Source organism: Oncorhynchus kisutch, linkage group LG1 (genome assembly GCF_002021735.2).
Source record: "Oncorhynchus kisutch isolate 150728-3 linkage group LG1, Okis_V2, whole genome shotgun sequence".
Lineage (NCBI taxonomy): Eukaryota > Metazoa > Chordata > Actinopteri > Salmoniformes > Salmonidae > Oncorhynchus > Oncorhynchus kisutch.
The window spans coordinates 18,633,476-18,654,410 of NC_034174.2; the positions used below are offsets into that span (position 1 = coordinate 18,633,476).

General features: G+C 49.4%; 1 protein-coding gene across 1 annotated transcript in view; it reads left to right on the forward strand.

Annotated features, from left to right (window-relative positions):
* LOC109898180 (contactin-3-like) overlaps window positions 1-20,935 on the forward strand; it is a 96,560-nt gene that overhangs the window by 33,423 nt on the left and 42,202 nt on the right. The window contains exon 4 of the mRNA XM_020493037.2: window positions 19,697-19,872. Within this exon, the coding sequence (XP_020348626.1) occupies window positions 19,697-19,872 (176 nt within the window). The remainder of the gene's footprint in view (window positions 1-19,696; window positions 19,873-20,935) is intronic.

Genomic DNA, 20,935 nt, shown 5'->3' on the forward strand with positions numbered 1-20,935 from the left:
GTCACTCCACTCCACCCCTCATGTCACATTACCCCACATGTCACTCAACTCCACCCCACATGTCACTTCACACCACCACACCACGTCACTCCACCCCAAATGTCACTCCACTCTACCTCTTATGTCATTCCACTCCACCCCACATGTCACTCCACTCCACCCCACATGTCACTCCACCACACCTTACATCACTCCACTCCACCCCACATTACCCACGTCACACTACTCCACTCCACCCCACATGCCACTCCACTCAACATTCCCCCACATGCCACTCCACATTACCCCACATGCCACTCAACATAACCCCACATGCCACTCCACTCAACATCATGCCACTCAACATCACCCCACATGCCACACCACATTACCCCATATGGAACTTCACACCACGTCACTCCACCCCAAATGTCACTCCACTCTACCCCTTATGTCATTCCAATCCACCCCACATGTCACTCCACTCCACCCCACATGTCACTCCACTCCACCCCACATGTCACTCCACCACACCTCACATTACCCCACGTCACACTTCTCCACTCCACCCCACATGCCACTCCACTCAACATCACCCCACATGCCACTCCACATTACCCCACATGCCACTCAACATAACCCCACATGCCACTCCACTCAACAACACCCCACATGCCACTCCACTCAACATCACCCCACATGCCACTCCACATCACCCACATGCCACTCCACATCACCCCACATGCCACTCCACATCACCCCACATGCCACTCCACTCCACCCCACATGCCACTCCACTCTACCCCACATGTCACTCCACCCAATACGTCACTCCACTCCACCCCTCATGTCACATCACCCCACATGTCACTCCACTCCACCCCATATGTCACTTCACACCACCACACCACGTCACTCCACCCAACATGTCACTCCACTCCACCCCACATGTCACTCCACCCCACATGCCACTCCACATTACCCCACATGCCACTCAACATAACCCCACATGCCACTCCACCCAATACGTCACTCCACTCCACCCCTCATGTCACATCACCCCACATGTCACTCCACTCCACCCCATATGTCACTTCACACCACCACACCACGTCACTCCACCCAACATGTCACTCCACTCCACCCCACATGTCACTCCACCCCACATGCCACTCCACATTACCCCACATGCCACTCCACTCTACCCCACATGTCACTCCACCCAATACGTCACTCCACTCCACCCCTCATGTCACATCACCCCACATGTCACTCCACTCCACCCCATATGTCACTTCACACCACCACACCACGTCACTCCACCCAACATGTCACTCCACTCCACCCCACATGTCACTCCACCCCACATGCCACTCCACATTACCCCACATGCCACTCAACATAACCCCACATGCCACTCCACTCAACATTCCCCCACATGCCACTCCACATTACCCCACATGCCACTCAACATAACCCCACATGCCACTCCACTCAACATCATGCCACTCAACATCACCCCACATGCCACACCACATTACCCCATATGGAACTTCACACCACGTCACTCCACCCCAAATGTCACTCCACTCTACCCCTTATGTCATTCCAATCCACCCCACATGTCACTCCACTCCACCCCACATGTCACTCCACTCCACCCCACATGTCACTCCACCACACCTCACATTACCCCACGTCACACTTCTCCACTCCACCCCACATGCCACTCCACTCAACATCACCCCACATGCCACTCCACATTACCCCACATGCCACTCAACATAACCCCACATGCCACTCCACTCAACAACACCCCACATGCCACTCCACTCAACATCACCCCACATGCCACTCCACATCACCCACATGCCACTCCACATCACCCCACATGCCACTCCACATCACCCCACATGCCACTCCACTCCACCCCACATGCCACTCCACTCTACCCCACATGTCACTCCACCCAATACGTCACTCCACTCCACCCCTCATGTCACATCACCCCACATGTCACTCCACTCCACCCCATATGTCACTTCACACCACCACACCACGTCACTCCACCCAACATGTCACTCCACTCCACCCCACATGTCACTCCACCCCACATGCCACTCCACATTACCCCACATGCCACTCAACATAACCCCACATGCCACTCCACTCAACATCATGCCACTCAACATCACCCCACATGCCACTCCACTCAACATCACCCTACATGCCACTCCACATTACCCCACATGCCACTCAACATAACCCCACATGCCACTCCACTCAACATCATGCCACTCAACATCACCCCACATGCCACTCCACTCAACATCACCCTACATGCCACTCTACATTACCCCACATGCCACTCAACATAACCCCACATGCCACTCCACTCAACATCATGCCACTCCACATTACCCCACATGCCACTCAACATAACCCCACATGCCACTCCACTCAACATCATGCCACTCAACATCACCCCACGTCACTCCACTCAACATCACCCCACATGCCACTCCACTCAACAACACCCCACATGCCACTCCACTCAACATCACCCCACATGCCACTCCACATCACCCCACATGCCACTCCACATCACCGCACATGTTACTTCACATCCCCCCACATGCAACTCCACTCAACATCACCCCCACATGCCACTCCACTCAACATCACCCCACATGCCACTCCACATCACCCCACATGCCACTCCACTCCACATGCCACTCCACACCACCCCACATGCCACTCCACTCAACATCACCCTACATGCCACTCTACATTACCCCACATGCCACTCAACATAACCCCACATGCCACTCCACTCAACATCATGCCACTCCACATTACCCCACATGCCACTCAACATAACCCCACATGCCACTCCACTCAACATCATGCCACTCAACATCACCCCACTCAACATCACCCCACATGCCACTCCACTCAACAACACCCCACATGCCACTCCACTCAACATCACCCCACATGCCACTCCACATCACCCCACATGCCACTCCACATCACCGCACATGTTACTCCACATCCCCCCACATGCAACTCCACTCAACATCACCCCACATGCCACTCCACATCACCCCACATGCCACTCCACTCCACATGCCACTCCACACCACCCCACATGCCACTCCACACCACCCCACATTTCTCCTCAACCCCCCACACCACCCATAATGTCACTCGACCCCTACCACCCCACATCACTCCACCCCACATGTCACTCCACACAACCCCAAATGTCACTCCACTCTACCCCAAATGCCATTCCACTCCACTCCACCCTACTTGTCTCTCCACTCCACCCCACATGTCACTCCACCCAATAGGTCACTCCACTCCACCCCTCATGTCACATCACCCCACATGTCACTCCACTCCACCCCACATGTCACTTCACACCACCACACCACGTCACTCAACCCCAAATGTCACTTCACTCTACCCCGTATGTCATTCCACTCCACCCCACATGTCACTCCACCACACCTCACATCAGTCCACTCCACGCCACATTACCCCACGTCACACTACTCCACTCCACCCCACATGCCACATGCCACTCCACTCAACATCACCCCACATGCCACTCCACATCACCCCACATGCCACTCAACATAACCCCACATGCCACTCCACTCAACATCACCCCACATGCCACTCCACTCAACACCACCCCACATGCCACTCCACCCCAAATGTCACTTCACCCCATCCCACCTCACATGCCACTCCACTCAACATCACCCCACATGCCACTCCACTCAACATCACCCCACATGCCACTCAACATCACCCCACATGCCACTCCACTCAACATCACACCACATGCCACTCCACTCAACATCACCCCACATGTCACTCCACATCACCCCACATGTCACTCCACATCACCCCACATGCCACTCCACTCAACATCATCCCACATGCCACTCCACTCAACATCACCCCACATGCCACTCCACAACACCCCACATGCCACTCCACTCAACATCACCCCACATGCCACTCCACTCAACATCACACCACATGCCACTCCACTCAACATCACCCCACATGTCACTCCACATCACCCCACATGTCACTCCACATCACCCCACATCATCCCACATGCCACTCCACTCAACATCACCCCACATGCCACTCCACATCACCCCACATGCCACTCCACTCAACATCACCCCACATGCCACTCCACTCCACATCACCACACATGCCACTCCACTCCACATCACCCCACATGCCACTCCACACCACCCCAAATGCCACTCAACACCACCCCACATTTCACTCAACCCCCCACACCACCCATAATGTCACTCGACCCCACAGCACCCCACATCACTCCACCCCACATGTCACTCCACACAACCCCAAATGTCACTCCACTCTACCCCACCCTACTTGTCACTCCACTCCACCCCACATGTCACTCCACCCACTACGTCACTCTACTCCACCCCTCATGTCACATCACCCCACATGTCACTCCACTCCACCCCACATGTCACTTCACACCACCACACCATGTCACTCAACCCCAAATGTCACTCCACTCTACCCCTTAATGTCATTCCACTCCACCCCACATTCCACTCCACCCCACATGTCACTCCACCACACCTCACATCAGTCCACTCCACCCCACATCACCCCACATGCCACTCCACTCAACGTCACCCCACATGTCACTCCACTCAACATCACCCCACATGCCACTCAACATCACCCCACATGCCACTCCACTCAACATCACCCCACATGCCACTCCACTCAACATCACCCCACATGCCACTCAACATCACCCCACATGCCACTCCACTCAACATCACACCACATGCCACTCCACTCAACATCACCCCACATGTCACTCCACATCACCCCACATGTCACTCCACATCACCCCACATGCCACTCCACTCAACATCATCCCACATGCCACTCCACTCAACATCACCCCACATGCCACTCCACAACACCCCACATGCCACTCCACTCAACATCACCCCACATGCCACTCCACTCAACATCACACCACATGCCACTCCACTCAACATCACCCCACATGTCACTCCACATCACCCCACATGTCACTCCACATCACCCCACATCATCCCACATGCCACTCCACTCAACATCACCCCACATGCCACTCCACATCACCCCACATGCCACTCCACTCAACATCACCCCACATGCCACTCCACTCCACATCACCACACATGCCACTCCACTCCACATCACCCCACATGCCACTCCACACCACCCCAAATGCCACTCAACACCACCCCACATTTCACTCAACCCCCCACACCACCCATAATGTCACTCGACCCCACAGCACCCCACATCACTCCACCCCACATGTCACTCCACACAACCCCAAATGTCACTCCACTCTACCCCACCCTACTTGTCACTCCACTCCACCCCACATGTCACTCCACCCACTACGTCACTCTACTCCACCCCTCATGTCACATCACCCCACATGTCACTCCACTCCACCCCACATGTCACTTCACACCACCACACCATGTCACTCAACCCCAAATGTCACTCCACTCTACCCCTTAATGTCATTCCACTCCACCCCCACATTCCACTCCACCCCACATGTCACTCCACCACACCTCACATCAGTCCACTCCACCCCACATCACCCCACATGCCACTCCACTCAACGTCACCCCACATGTCACTCCACTCAACATCACCCCACATGTCACTCCGCTCAACATCACCCCACGTCACTCCACATCACCCCACATGCCACTCCACTCAACAACACCCCACATGCCACTCCACTCAACATCACCCCACATGCCACTCCACATCACCCCACATGCCACTCCACATCACCCCACATGCCACTCCACATCACCGCACATGTCACTCCACATCACCCCACATGCCACTCCACTCCACATCACCCCACATGCCACTCCACATCACCGCACATGTCACTCCACATCACCCCACATGCCACTCCACTCAACAACACCCCACACATGCCACTCCACTCCACATCAACGCACATGCCACTCCACTCCACATCACCCCACATGCCACTCCACTCCACATCACCCCACATGCCACTCCACTCCACATCACCCCACATGCCACTCCACATCACCCCACATGCCACTCCACACCACCACACTCGACCCCACACCAACATTTCACTCGACCCCACACCACCCCACATCACTCCACTCCACATGTCACTCCGCACAACCCCAAATGTCACTCCACTCTACCCCACATGCCATTCCACTCCACCCTACTTGTCACTCCACTCCACCCCACATGTCACTCCACCCAATACGTCACTCCACTCCACCCCTCATGTCACATCACCCCACATGTCACTCCACCCCACATGTCACTTCACACCACCACACCACGTCACTCAACCCCAAATGTCACTCCACTCTACCCCTTATGTCATTCCACTCCACCCCACATTCCACTCCACCACACATGTCACTCCACCACACCTCACATCAGTCCACTCCACCCCACATTACCCCACGTCACACTACTCCACTCCACCCCACATGCCACTCCACATCACCCCACATGCCACTCAACATAACCCCACATGTCACTCCACTCAACATCACCCCACATGTCACTCCACTCAACATCACCCCACATGTCACTCCACATCACCCCACATGCCACTCCACTCAACATCATCCCACATGCCACTCCACTCAACATCACCCCACATGCCACTCCACATCACCCCACATGCCACTCCACTCAACATCACCCCACATGCCACTCCACTCCACATCACCCCACATGCCACTCCACTCCACATCACCCCACATGCCACTCCACACCACCCCAAATGCCACTCCACACCACCCCACATTTCACTCAACCCCCCACACCACCCATAATGTCACTCGACCCCACAGCACCCCACATCACTCCACCCCACATGTCACTCCACACAACCCCAAATGTCACTCCACTCTACCCCACCCTACTTGTCACTCCACTCCACCCCACATGTCACTCCACCCACTACGTCACTCTACTCCACCCCTCATGTCACATCACCCCACATGTCACTCCACTCCACCCCACATGTCACTTCACACCACCACACCATGTCACTCAACCCCAAATGTCACTCCACTCTACCCCTTAATGTCATTCCACTCCACCCCATATTCCACTCCACCCCACATGTCACTCCACCACACCTCACATCAGTCCACTCCACCCCACATCACCCCACATGCCACTCCACTCAACGTCACCCCACATGTCACTCCACTCAACATCACCCCACATGTCACTCCGCTCAACATCACCCCACATGTCACTCCACATCACCCCACATGCCACTCCACTCAACAACACCCCACATGCCACTCCACTCAACATCACCCCACATGCCACTCCACATCACCCCACATGCCACTCCACATCACCCCACATGCCACTCCACATCACAGCACGTCACTCCACATCACCCCACATGCCACTCCACTCCACCCCACATGCCACTCCACTCCACATCACCCCACATGCCACTCCACATCACCGCACATGTCACTCCACATCACCCCACATGCCACTCCACTCAACAACACCCCACACATGCCACTCCACTCCACATCAACGCACATGCCACTCCACATGCCACTCCACTCCACATCACCCCACATGCCACTCCACTCCACATCACCCCACATGCCACTCCACATCACCCCACATGCCACTCCACACCACCACACATTTCACTCGACCCCACACCACCCCACATCACTCCACTCCACATGTCACTCCGCACAACCCCAAATGTCACTCCACTCTACCCCACATGCCATTCCACTCCACCCCACCCTACTTGTCACTCCACTCCACCCCACATGTCACTCCACCCAATACGTCACTCCACTCCACCCCTCATGTCACATCACCCCACATGTCACTCCACCCCACATGTCACTTCACACCACCACACCACGTCACTCAACCCCAAATGTCACTCCACTCTACCCCTTATGTCATTCCACTCCACCCCACATACCACACCTCACATCAGTCCACTCCACCCCACATTACCCCACGTCACACTACTCCACTCCACCCCACATGCCACTCCACATCACCCCACATGCCACTCAACATAACCCCACATGTCACTCCACTCAACATCACCCCACATGTCACTCCACTCAACATCACCCCACATGTCACTCCACATCACCCCACATGCCACTCCACTCAACAACACCCCACAAGCCACTCCACTCAACATCACCCCACATGCCACTCCACATCACCGCACATGTCACTCTACATCACCGCACATGCCACTCCACTCCACATCACCCCACATGCCACTCCACATCACCGCACATGTCACTCCACATCACCCCACATGCCACTCCACTCAACAACACCCCACATGCCACTCCACTCAACATCACCCCACATGTCACTCCACATCACCCCACATGCCACTCCACTCAACATCACCCCACATGCCACTCCACTCAACATCACCCCACATGCCACTCCACTCCACATCACCCCACATGCCACTCCACTCCACATCACCCCACATGCCACTCCACTCCACATCACCCCACATGCCACTCCACACCACCCCACATGCCACTCCACTCCACATCACCCCACATGTCACTCCACTCCACCCCACCCCACATGTCATTCTACTCCACTCAACACCATCCCACATGACACTCCACCCCACCCCAAGTCACTCCACTCCACCCCTCATGTCACACCACCCCACGTCACTCCACTCCACCCCACATGTCACTTCACACCACCCAACATGTCACACCACACCACACTACTCCACCCCAGACCACATGTCACTCCACCCCACCCTACTTGTCACTCCACTCCACCCCACATGTCACTCCACCCAATACGTCACTCCACTCTACCCCTCATGTCACATCACCCCACATGTCACTCCACTCCACCCCACATGTCACTTCACACCACCACACCACCACACCACGTCACTCCTCCCCAAATGTCACTCCACTCTACCCCTTATGTCATTCTACTCCACCCCACATGTCACTCCACTCCACCCCACCTACTCCACATCACACTACTCCACTCCACCCCACATGTCACTCCAACCCACATGTCACTCCACTCCACCCCACATGTCACTCCACTCCACCCCACATGTCACTCCACCACACCTCACATCACTCCACTCCACCCCACATTACCCCACATCACACTACTCCACTCCACCCCACATGCCACTCCACACCACCCCACGTCACTCCACACCACCCCACGTGTCACTCCACCCAACATGTCACTTCACACCACCCCACATGTCATACCACTCCACCCCACATCACTCCACTCCTCCCCTCATGTCACACAACTCCACTCCACCCCACATGTCACTTCACCCCACCCAACATGTCACACCACACCACGTCACCCCACCCCACATGTCACTCCACACAACCCCACTCCACCCCACATGTAACTCCACCACACCACATCACACTACTCCACCCCAGACCACATGTCACTCCACCCCACCCCACATGTCACTCCACTCCACACCTCATGTCACTCCACCGCACCCCACACATCACTCCTCAACACACCACCCCACATGCCACTCCACCCCACCCCAGACGTCACTTCACCCAAAACCACACATCAACATCAATCAATGTTGATCATCAACATCAATCAATCATTGATCATCAATCAATCATATCAACCCCACCCAACATCACACCATGCCACCCCACCCCACACGTCACTCCACCCAACACTACCCCACACGTCACACCACTCCACCCCACATGTCACTACACTGCACCCCACATGTCACTCCACCGCTCCCTTAATGTCACCCCACCCCACATCACTCTACTCCACCCCACCCCACCCCACATCACTCTACTCCACCCCACCCCACATCACTCTACTCCACCCCACATGTCACTCCATTCCACCCCACATGTCACTCCACCCCACACATCACTCCACACCACCCCACCCCATATAACACCAATCCACTCCACCCCACATGTCACTCCACTCCACCCTACCCTACATCACTCCACTCTACACCACCCCACATGTCACTCCACTCTACACCACCCCACATGTCGCTACATTCCACCTACGTCGCTCCACTCCACACCACATGTCACCCAACTCCGCACCTCCACATGTCACTCCACCCCACATGCCACCCCACGTCACACCTCTCCACCCCACATAACATCACACCCTACCCCACATGTCACTCCACCCCACCTCACATGTCACGTCACCCCACCCCACTCCACTCCCCACCACCCCACATGTCACTCCATCGCTCCCCACATGTCATAACACAGTGAAGGGAAACACAGTGAAGGGAAATGTTAATGCTACAGCATACAATGACATTCTAGATGATTCTGTGCTTCCAATTTGTGGCAACAGTTTTGGGAAGTCCCTTTCCTGTTTAAGCATGACAATGCCCCCATGCACAAAGCGAGGTCCATACAGAAATGGTTTGTCAAGATCGGTGTGGAAGAACTTGACTGGCCTGCACTTGAGCCCTGACCTCAACCCCATCAAACACCTTTGGGATGAATTGGAACACCGACTGCGAGCCAGGCCTAATCGCCCAACATCAGTGCCCGACCTCACTAATGCGAATAATGGAAGCAAATCTCTGCAGCCATGTTCCAACATCAATTGGAAAGCCTTCCCAGAAGAGTTAAGGCTGTTATAGAAGCGCAGGGGGGAACCATCTCCACATTAATGCCCATGATTTTGGAATGAGATGTTAGACGAGCAGGTGTCCAGTTCACATACTTTTGGTCATATAGTGTATGTGTGTGTGAGTGTGCTTGTGAGTGTGTGGGCCTACTTTTTCCTGTGTGTGTGGCCTCAGGAGAAACCAGGTGAGGTCTGTGGCTGGAGACAGCTCTGAGCGTGGCTCCATTCCCTGCCTGTATTTGATGAAGAGGCCTCATGCAACATTGATGTAAACCTCAAGGTCAACCAGAGTTCATCAAATCAAATGTTATTAGTCACATGCGCCGAATACAACCGGCGTAGACCTTACATTGAAATGCTTACTTACGGGCCTCGAATCAACAATGCAGTTTTAAAAATACGGATAAGAATTAGAAATAAAAGTAACAAGTAATTAAAGAGCAGCAGTAAACTAACATTAGCGAGACTATATATAGGGGGGGTACCGGTACAGAGTCAATGTGCGGGGGCACCGGTTAGTTGTGGTAATATGTATATGGAGGTAGAGTTATTAAAGTGTCTATGCATAGATGATAACAACAGAGAGTACCAGCGGTGTAAAAGAGGGGGAGAGGGAGAGGGTGGCAGGGCAATGCAAATAGTCTGGGTAGCCATTTGATTAGAGGTTCAGAAGTCTTATGGCTTAGGGGTAGAAACTGTTTAGAAGCCTCCTGGACTTAGACTTGGCGCTCCGGTTCCACTTGCCGTGTGGTTGCAGAGAGAACAGTCTATGACTAGGGTAGCTGGAGTCTGACAATTTGTAGGGTCTTCCTCTGACACCGCCTGGTATAGAGGTCCTGGAAGGCAGAAAGCTTGGCTGTAGGGATGTACTGGGCCGTTTGTACTACCCTCTGTAGTGTCTCGTGGTCGGAGGCCGAGCAGTTGCCGTAACAGGCAGTGATGCAACCAGTGCTCTCGATGGTGCATCTGTAGAACCTTTTGAGGATCTCAGGACCCATGGAAAAAAATATTTTCAGTCTCCTGAGGGGGAATGGGTTTTGTCGTGCCCTCTTCATGACTGTCTTGGTGTGCTTGGACCATGTTAGTTTGTTGGTGATGTGGACACCAAGGAACTTGAAGCTCTCGACCTGCTCCACTGCAGCCCCGTCGATGAGAATGGGGGCGTGCTCAGTCCACTTTTTCCTGTAGTCCACAATTATCTCCTTTGTCTTGATCAAGTTGAGGGAGAGGTTGTTGTCCTAGCACCACACGGTCAGGTCTCTGATCTCTTCCCTATGGGCTGTCTCGTTGTTGTTGGTGATCAAGCCTACCACTGTTGTGTGATTGGCAAATTTAATGATGGTGTTGGAGTCGTGTCTGGCCATGCAGTCATGAGTGAACAGGGAATACAGGAGGAGACTAAGTACACACCCCTGAGGGGCCCCAGTGTTGAGGATCAGCATGACAGACGTGTTGTTGCCTACCCTTACCACCTGGGGCGGCCCGTCAGGAAGTCCAGGATCCAGTTGTAGAGGGAGGTGTTAGTCCCATGGTCCTAGTCCCAGGCTTAGTGATGAGCTTTGTAGGCACTATGGTGTTGAACGCTGAGCTGTAGTCAATGAACAGCATTCTCACATAGGTGTTCCTTTTGTCCAGCTGGGAAGGGGCAATGTGGAGTGCGATTGGGATTGCGTCATCTGTGGATCTGTTGGGGCGGTATGCGAATTGGAGTGAGTCTAGGGTATCCTGGAGGATGCTGTTGATGTGAGCCATGACCAGCTTTCAAAGCACTTAATGGCTTAATGACTACCGACATGAGTGCTACGGTCATCATTTAGGCAGGTTACCTTCGCTTTCTTGGGCACAGGTGGTCTGCTTGAAACTGTAGGTACAGTGGTTCCTCCTTTAAAAGTTGTGAGCTTACGCCGGGGGACTTATAGGTAATTTGTGGTTTAGTACGGTACCCTTCATCACCACTTAATTTCTCCAGACCAGCGCAAGGGGGAGTTAGAGCACTGATTATGCTTTTGGGTCCTACTGTGTCTCTAACGGATAATGAATGGGCAATATAAACCGAATTAGAAACTGATAATTGTGCACGACTTCAGTATTACTTACTAAAACACTAAGGTTTTTATTATTTTATGTTGTTAGGATTATTTTGCCCTTACTGTAGTACTGTAGGCCACTCCTGACCGGTCATGTTTTATAGCGCCTGAGTGGGCAGCAGTCTAAAATCTCTGTTGCAAGTTGAGGGAGAGGTTGTTGTCCTAGCACCACACGGCCAGGTCTCTGATCTCTTCCCTATGGGCTGTCTCGTTGTTGTTGGTGATGCTGGTTCAATACCCGTGCCGGCCGCGGCTGCGAGACCCATGAGATGACTGTAGGTGTTTGGTTTTTCTCCCTCTAAAAACAGAAATAAATCATTCAAAGTAACAAACTTTGGCTTTATTTACAAATTAGTAACATTGTCTCAACACTTTTTCAACAATGGCCTTTATCTCGCTCATTTTACATTATTTGAAAATGAAATCATCTCCAAAATATTGTTATTTTCTAAAGAAAGCGATTATTATTATTAATTTAGAATGATATAAAAGCCTGTTGGATATTCTCACAGGATATATTGTTAACCCTGTTATTAGCAGGACAATATATATTGGTCATGCCCCCACGAGTGGCTCACAATGGGACTGCCTTGTAGTTCTCCAGGTGTATCCACGGAAATCACGCAAGGTTCAAGGCACAAGGTCAGGGGGCACGGGATGGGCCGCAAAGCCACGCACAGAAGACCGACCTAGCCCATTGGGAAGGGAGGAGGAGGAAGGGGGGGTGGACCCCCACCCCGCCAAACTGGCAACACTTTAATAAGGGGCATTGTGCTAACAATGGCGCTGACTAGGGAAACATTCCCGCTGTTCTGTTCTTAGTGACAGTCGGCAGGTTCAAACTAAAACAATGCAACTAATAATGGCATCTTATGCTTTCATTAATAAAATAATTATAAAAATACTCTTTCAAAATGCCGATGTTTATTTAGTTATGGGTCCATAACAAATTACTATGTGTTAGCTGGTGGCATTTTGAAAACAGGTTTTCAAACACTTGTAGCCCGATTAACAGGACAGTAGACTCTTTATAGCCTGGCTACTGTAGGTGTGAACATCCCCCTACCTGCAATGTATTCGATGCTTAAGTACTCTGAAGTGTTACATTTATAACTCAAAACAACAGTACAGGATTTTCTTCATCAACATCTTTGTGCTTTCGTTAATAAAATAATGATAAAAATACTCTTTCAAAATGCTGATGTTTATTTAGTTATGGATCCATAACGAATTACTATGGGAATAAATATCACGGAATGAAACTGTTGCTTGCTGGAATGAGATTGTTGCTTACTGGAAAATACTCTTTCAAACACATGGTTACTTTGTACAGTGCCATTATTGCTATTAGCAGGGCTTTATTTTTGCCTTTATGGGCGGTGCACAATTGGCCCAGCGGTTCTCTCCCTCTAAAAACAGAAATGTTTTTGCCTTTACAAATATTATTTTGGCCTTCATTCAGATCACTCTTTCATTTTTTTGAAAATGAAATAACCTCCAAAATATCATTATATATTATCAGTCATATAGCCGGCACCTACATAAAGCTGAGTGACTCACACATTCATGGCTTTGGATCAAAATAAATAAGTAGCAACATTCTTTCTTTAATAAATACATGTTTTGGTTATCCTGACCTGGACCCATTATGGGCTTTACCAACAACTCAAGTATTTTGATACTTTGGATGGGAGGCTCCGGAGTGGATGAGGGCTCCCACAGAGACCCATGAGGTGGCTTTTGGTTTTAATTTAGAATCCTCAAATCCTCTATATGTAATTATTTGCGGAGAGTCACATCATGTTTTTCGATATACTGTAGGCCTACCGTAGGCGACATGAGTCTCACTAGTGTTGACTAATGTGCTGTTAAAAGTGGTGTAGGTTGTTGTGTCTTTGGAGACTGTTCATTTATCAAATCAGTTCTCTGTAATTATTATTAATTATTATACACACCTATGTGAGAATGCTGTTCATTGACTACAGCTCAGCGTTCAATACCATAGTACCCTCAAAGCTCATCACCAAGCTAAGGATCCTGGGACTAAACACCTCCCTCTGCAACGGGATCCTGGACTTCCTGACAGGCCGCCCCCAGGTGGTGAGGGCAGGTAGCAACACATCTGCCACGCTGATCCTCAACACTGGAGCTCCCCAGGGGTGCGTGCTCAGTCCCCTCCTGTACTCCCTGTTCACCCACGACTGCATGGCCAGGCACGACTCCAACACCATCATTAATTTTGCTGACGACACAACAGTGGAAGGCTTGATCCCCGACAACGACGAGACAGCCTATTACGAGGAGGTCAGAGACCTGGCCCGGGTGGTTCCAGAATAACAACCTATCCCTCAATGTAACCAAGACTAAGGGGATGATTGTGTACTACAGGAAAAGGAGCACCGAGCATGTCCCCATTCTCATCGATGGGGCTGTAGTGGAGCAGGTTGAGAGCTTCAAGTACCTTGGTGTCCACATCAACAACAAACTAGATTGGTGCAAACACACCAAGACAGTCGTGAAGAGGGCACGACAAAGCCTATTCCCCCTCAGAAAGCTAAAAAGATTTGGCATGGGTCCTGAGATCCTCAAAAGGTTCTACAGCTGCAACATCGAGAGCATCCTGACCGGTTGCATCACTGCCTGGTACGGCAATTGCTTGGCCTCCGACCGCAAGGTACTTCAGAGGGTAGTGCGTACGGCCGAGTACATCACTGGGGCAAAGCTGCCTGGCATCCAGGACCTCTAAACCAGGCGGTGTCAGAGGAAGGCCCTAAAAATTGTCAAAGACCCCAGCCACCCAAGTCCTACTAGGACAGACTGTTCTCTCTACTACCGCAAGGCAAGCGGTTCCAGAGTGCCAAGTCTAGGACAAAAAGGCTTCTCAACAGTTTTTACCCCCAAGCCATAAGACTCCTGAACAGGTAACCAATGGTTACCCGGACTATTTACATTGTGTCCCACCACCCACCAACCCCTCTTTTTACACTTCTGGTACTCTCTGTTCATCATATATGCACAGTCACTTTAATGATACCTACATGTACATACTACCTCAATAAGCCTGACTAACAGATGTCTGTATATAGCCTTGCTACTCTTTTTTCAAATGTCTACTGTTGTTTTATTTCTTTACTTACCCGCACACACACACACACCTTTTTTTTGGCATCATTGGTTAGAGCCTGTAAGTAAGCATTTCACTGTAAGTTTTACACCTGTTGTATTCGGTGCACGTGACAAATAAACTTTGATTTGATTTGAGGAAAAAGATTCTTCCAGTCCGTGGTGAGTAATATATTTGGTCATAATAGATGGTAGCAGCAACATTATGTACAAAATATGTAAAAAGACAAGTTACAAACAACGCAAAAAAATGAACATAATATCACAATTTATTACGGGCATGTAAAACGTCAGCCATCCTCTTCGGTTCTCTCAGGCTGCTTACCACTCTCTCCCAAAATACATCATCCAGAAAGATCCTCTTGATGGGGGAGTCCATATCGGCAGACTGTGATATGGCCATTTCTTGGAGGGACTCCTTCCCCTCCAGGAGCCTCTCAAACATGATGACAACACTATCCCAATGGGTGTTGCTGGACAGCTTCAATGTGCTGCTCTTATTCTTCTCACTTTGCTTAATGAGCTAGATTGCAGCTATAACTTGATGACTCTTCACATACCTAACCATTTCCGTGGCTCTCTTGTAGAGGGTATTCATTGTTTCAGTGCCATGATGTCCTTGAGGAGCAGATTCAATGCATGAGCAGCGCAGCCAATGGGTGTGATGTGATGTAGAACTCCTCCACTTTAGACCAAGTAGCCTTCATTTTCACAGCATTGTCATTCACCAGTGCAAATACCTTCTGGGTCCAAGGTCATTGATGACTGCCTTCAGCTCATATGCAATGTAGAGAATGTTGTGTCTGTCCCTTGTGTCTGTGCTCGTGTATAATACAGGTTGAGGGGTGGAGATGATGTAGTTAGTTATTCCTTGCCAACGAACATTCGACCACCCATCAGAGATGATTTGCTTGATCTTCACTTGAACTCTGAATCTGTGAACCAGTTGCATACACAGCTCGAGCAAGACATTCATCAGCATTTCTCTGACTACGTTCCTCCATTGAGTAAAAACACATCTGATTGCAGGAGGACGATGAGCTGTTGCTATCGATAAGGTGTCTGATTCATTATTTTCACCTCGAAGAGAAGTAGAGGGACTTTTTGCTTGTTGTGAACTTACCAGAACGCATGTAGTCCTTGGATCAGACAGTGTAGTAGTGTGGGCTCAATAGCATCTCATTAGTGTGCAAGATCTTGAGAATCAGCTGTACATGTGATGGAAGAGTTCACTGCACATGTGATGGAAGAATACACTGTGGCTTGCAGAGGGTTGCAATTCCATTGAATTGTGGATAGTTTAACCAAAATATGCCACAAGATCTAGAATTGCCTTGTGTATCCCACAAAAAAAGGTTCACTGTTATGAGCTAACTTTTTGGATGAATTTAAGCAAAGTCCCCCAAATTCCAGGGCTTAACTTCCCATGGAAGAATTCCGGAAATTTACCGAAAAGTTTCCTACCCTTTGCAACCCTAGTCCTCATTAGTTCAGAGCTGGCAACAGGTTTGAGGGCACAGACTTCTATACAGGTCACAGCATGCTGCTTGCAACAATCTTATACTCTCACAGTAAAAATATGTCTAATTTAATGTTTTTGCCATATTTGAGGTTTTACAACATCACAGGTGATGAGAACCATTTTACTGACTGTTAGAGAGATACACATCACTGCATATGATGATGATGGTGACGACTCAAATACAATATGACTATGCTAACATGGATAATTCATGTTTTGGATAGTGGATGGCAAAGGATAGTTATGTCCACATGGGGTTTAAGTGGTGGAGTGATAATAACATCTCAGTGTGATGACTGCTTGGTAATTTGTGTGATTTCAATTATATTGGTTCAGGTTAAATAACTCCACATCTGCTTGTTTTGTAGTGAAATTACACTAGCTGCAGCACTGTGGTCTATCCTTGTTCTTTACTCTTACTCTCATGGAATGGGTGCTCTATATGTAACGGGAGTTTCATGCTCTGTCACCTAGCCTTCACCCTCAGGGGGGTTTCATACCAGGCCTTTTCTGGTGGCTACTTAGTGGTGGCAGGTGAGGGGTGTCTCTGACAACTTGTCCCACTGTTCAGGCTTGCAGTTTAAGGTGTTGCTGCTACTGCTGCTAGATGGGGTGGCTGGCATAGTGACTGGCTATGTCGTGCATAGACACCATCACACCCAGCAGAGGCAGAGCTCAGCCATCTGCTCCAGGGGTGTCTGATCTGCTCAGCCTGCCTACTGTCCTCTCCCATTAACTTCAGATATTCTGGGGTGGCTGCGAATATAATTAGCCACCAGACCACCTCTCCCTCTCCCCCTCTCCACTTTATTATAAATCAAATCAAATCTAATTTTATTGGTCACATACACATATTTAGTAGATGTTATTGAAGGTGTAGCGAAATGCTTGGGTTCCTAGCTCCAACAGTGCAGTAGTATCTAACAATTTACAACAATACACACAAAGCTAAAAGTAAAAGAATGGAATTAAGAAATATATCAATATTAGGACGAGATTACACGTGAGATCCTCCTTCTATAGACTGTATACCTATGGTAACATGATGTATCATACTGTATCAACAGAGCAGTTTGGAACATGTAGAAACAAGCTGTTTTTTTTAAAGCAATTGAGATTCAATAAGTCATCAAACTCCCTAGTTTTTTGCATTCATATTTGTGCGCCCACGAAACAGGCTTCATCACACACTGTAACTTCAAACATTTTGAAAATAATTTTGGTATGTGGAATGATGACAAAATATGTCTGATTAAGTGAAAACCACACTGTGATAGATGAATAATGCAGTCAACAACATGAAAGACAGCTATATCTTTTGTAGTCTGTCAGGCGGGAGTCTGGGGAGAGTCATGGCTGGTTTTAAGGCTGTGTGAAGAATAATTTTCTCTGCTCGTTAGTTTACAGAAAAGGGGGAAAATAATATAGATTTTTTTTGCTCATCATTGGAATTGTCATTTCACTGTCCCAGAATGGCATTGTTCAAGCTAGCTGGCTCAAAGTCTCATCCTAATCATTTCCAATTACTTGCTTTCTTAAGTGGAAAATAATCCATACTTATCATGCCTCTCAGCTTCGTTCATTTTCCTTTTTCATTTTTAGGTTTCTGTCTCACTTTGGAAAAACAATTTTTTTCCCTATTTGTAAATAGTTTATTGCAGCAAATCATTAGTACAAAACCGTCCAAAACATTTTATATTTTACTTTATTTGACCTCACTCAGTTTAAATCCCTGTATTTATTTTAGCTGGTGATTGGTGTTTTTGAAAATATTATTTGTTTTGAGCTATGACTCAAAACAAATAATATATTTTATATCATTTTATATCATAATTATTTTATTTCATTAATGTGAGATGTGAAGTACATTTTTTTTCATAATACAATTATGTACAATAGAAACAAATAGGCCAGTCTTTGAAATGCCAAGGCAGCTAGCTAGGCTAACCCAATACACTATGAAAAGTCTCATTCTAAAAACACCAATAATTACAGGGTGATTTTATCCAATATCTTTCATTTGATTCAATTGTCTTTATCATGAGGGAATCATAAAGATTCAAACTAATGTTTTGATATTTCCTATCTCATGTTGTTCACAGAATAATGGTCACCTGCACCCATCAAATCGATCCATATGATACATGTTTGTGAGTGTGCATCTCCAGAGGCCCGGCTGCTGATTGTGTTTGCGTCTTTCCAGATGGTCGCTTAACGGAACACTCATTGATCTGGGGAGTGACTACCGGCGTCACATGTCTGGAGGCAACCTGATCATTAACAGTCTGGACAGGGACCAAGACACAGGGATATACCAGTGCACTGCCTTCAACACATGGGGGATCATCCTCAGCTGCCGAGCCACTCTACAATTTGCATGTAAGTGATTGGGCTATTTTTAACACATCTGTGTGTGTCTGTGTGAGTATTGTTGCTGTGGCCTTAGCATTCTGATTTCTTGTTTGGTTTGCTTCAAGTATATATTTTTAAGGGTTAATTGAATGAAATGTCAGATGCAACAAAATGGGTAAGGCAGCTTCTGACTCCATTGATTCTCATTAGTCGCTGTGTTTCCAGGTTTGACAGCATCTGAGCTCACTCGGTATTGACTGATACTTTGCAAATCTATGCCAGAGTCTGCGTTCTGGACTTGAAAGGAAAACAACACAAATAAAGCTTAAGACTTTGCAAACCAGACACAATCATTTATATGAATATGAAGCTTTGGCATGATTCTCTACCATATAGAGAGCCAACAGACAGACAGTGTAGAGACACCTCTCCCCTCTCACTGATCATGCCGTCTCACTATTGATCATGTCCTAGGCCTTTCCTTCCCCTTAAGAGATTGACTGCCTTTACCCTCATGGGCTGGATAATGAATCTCACTTGTGGGTCCTAGGTGAGGAGGGAAGCTGCTTGATATTTATTGTCTAGTAGGGGAATGCACAGAGGAGGTATTGGCGATACATGTATGTTGCTGCATAGGCTGCTAGCTTTTCCTTGTAATGAAGAAGCTGCCATAGACAAGGATGGCTTGCTTCCTCCATTTCCTGTCTCCACAATTCAACCATCATTTTGATGATGTGTTTCTTTTTTGTGATGTGTTATGGCCATCAACTTCATCCTATTTACATGGAATTTCTGAACAACTGTAACACAACTGGATAAGTTGGATAAGATACCTCTCTATATATATTTTTCTGGCTTCCCTCCCGACACATTCTTGTTGGCTCTCAGAGTTGGAGTCTGTGCAGAGGAGACATATTAGCCTAGAGGAAGCACTCATTCTACTACAGACAGGGTAGAGCCAGCCTGCAGAGTGCTGCATTTTAGCACCAGTCCCTGCTGTGACTTTCTGTGTGAGGAGAGAGGAGAATAGGAGGGCCTCCTCTCCCTACCTTAACTGATTACTACATTTCAGTACCAACCTCCACTGTTT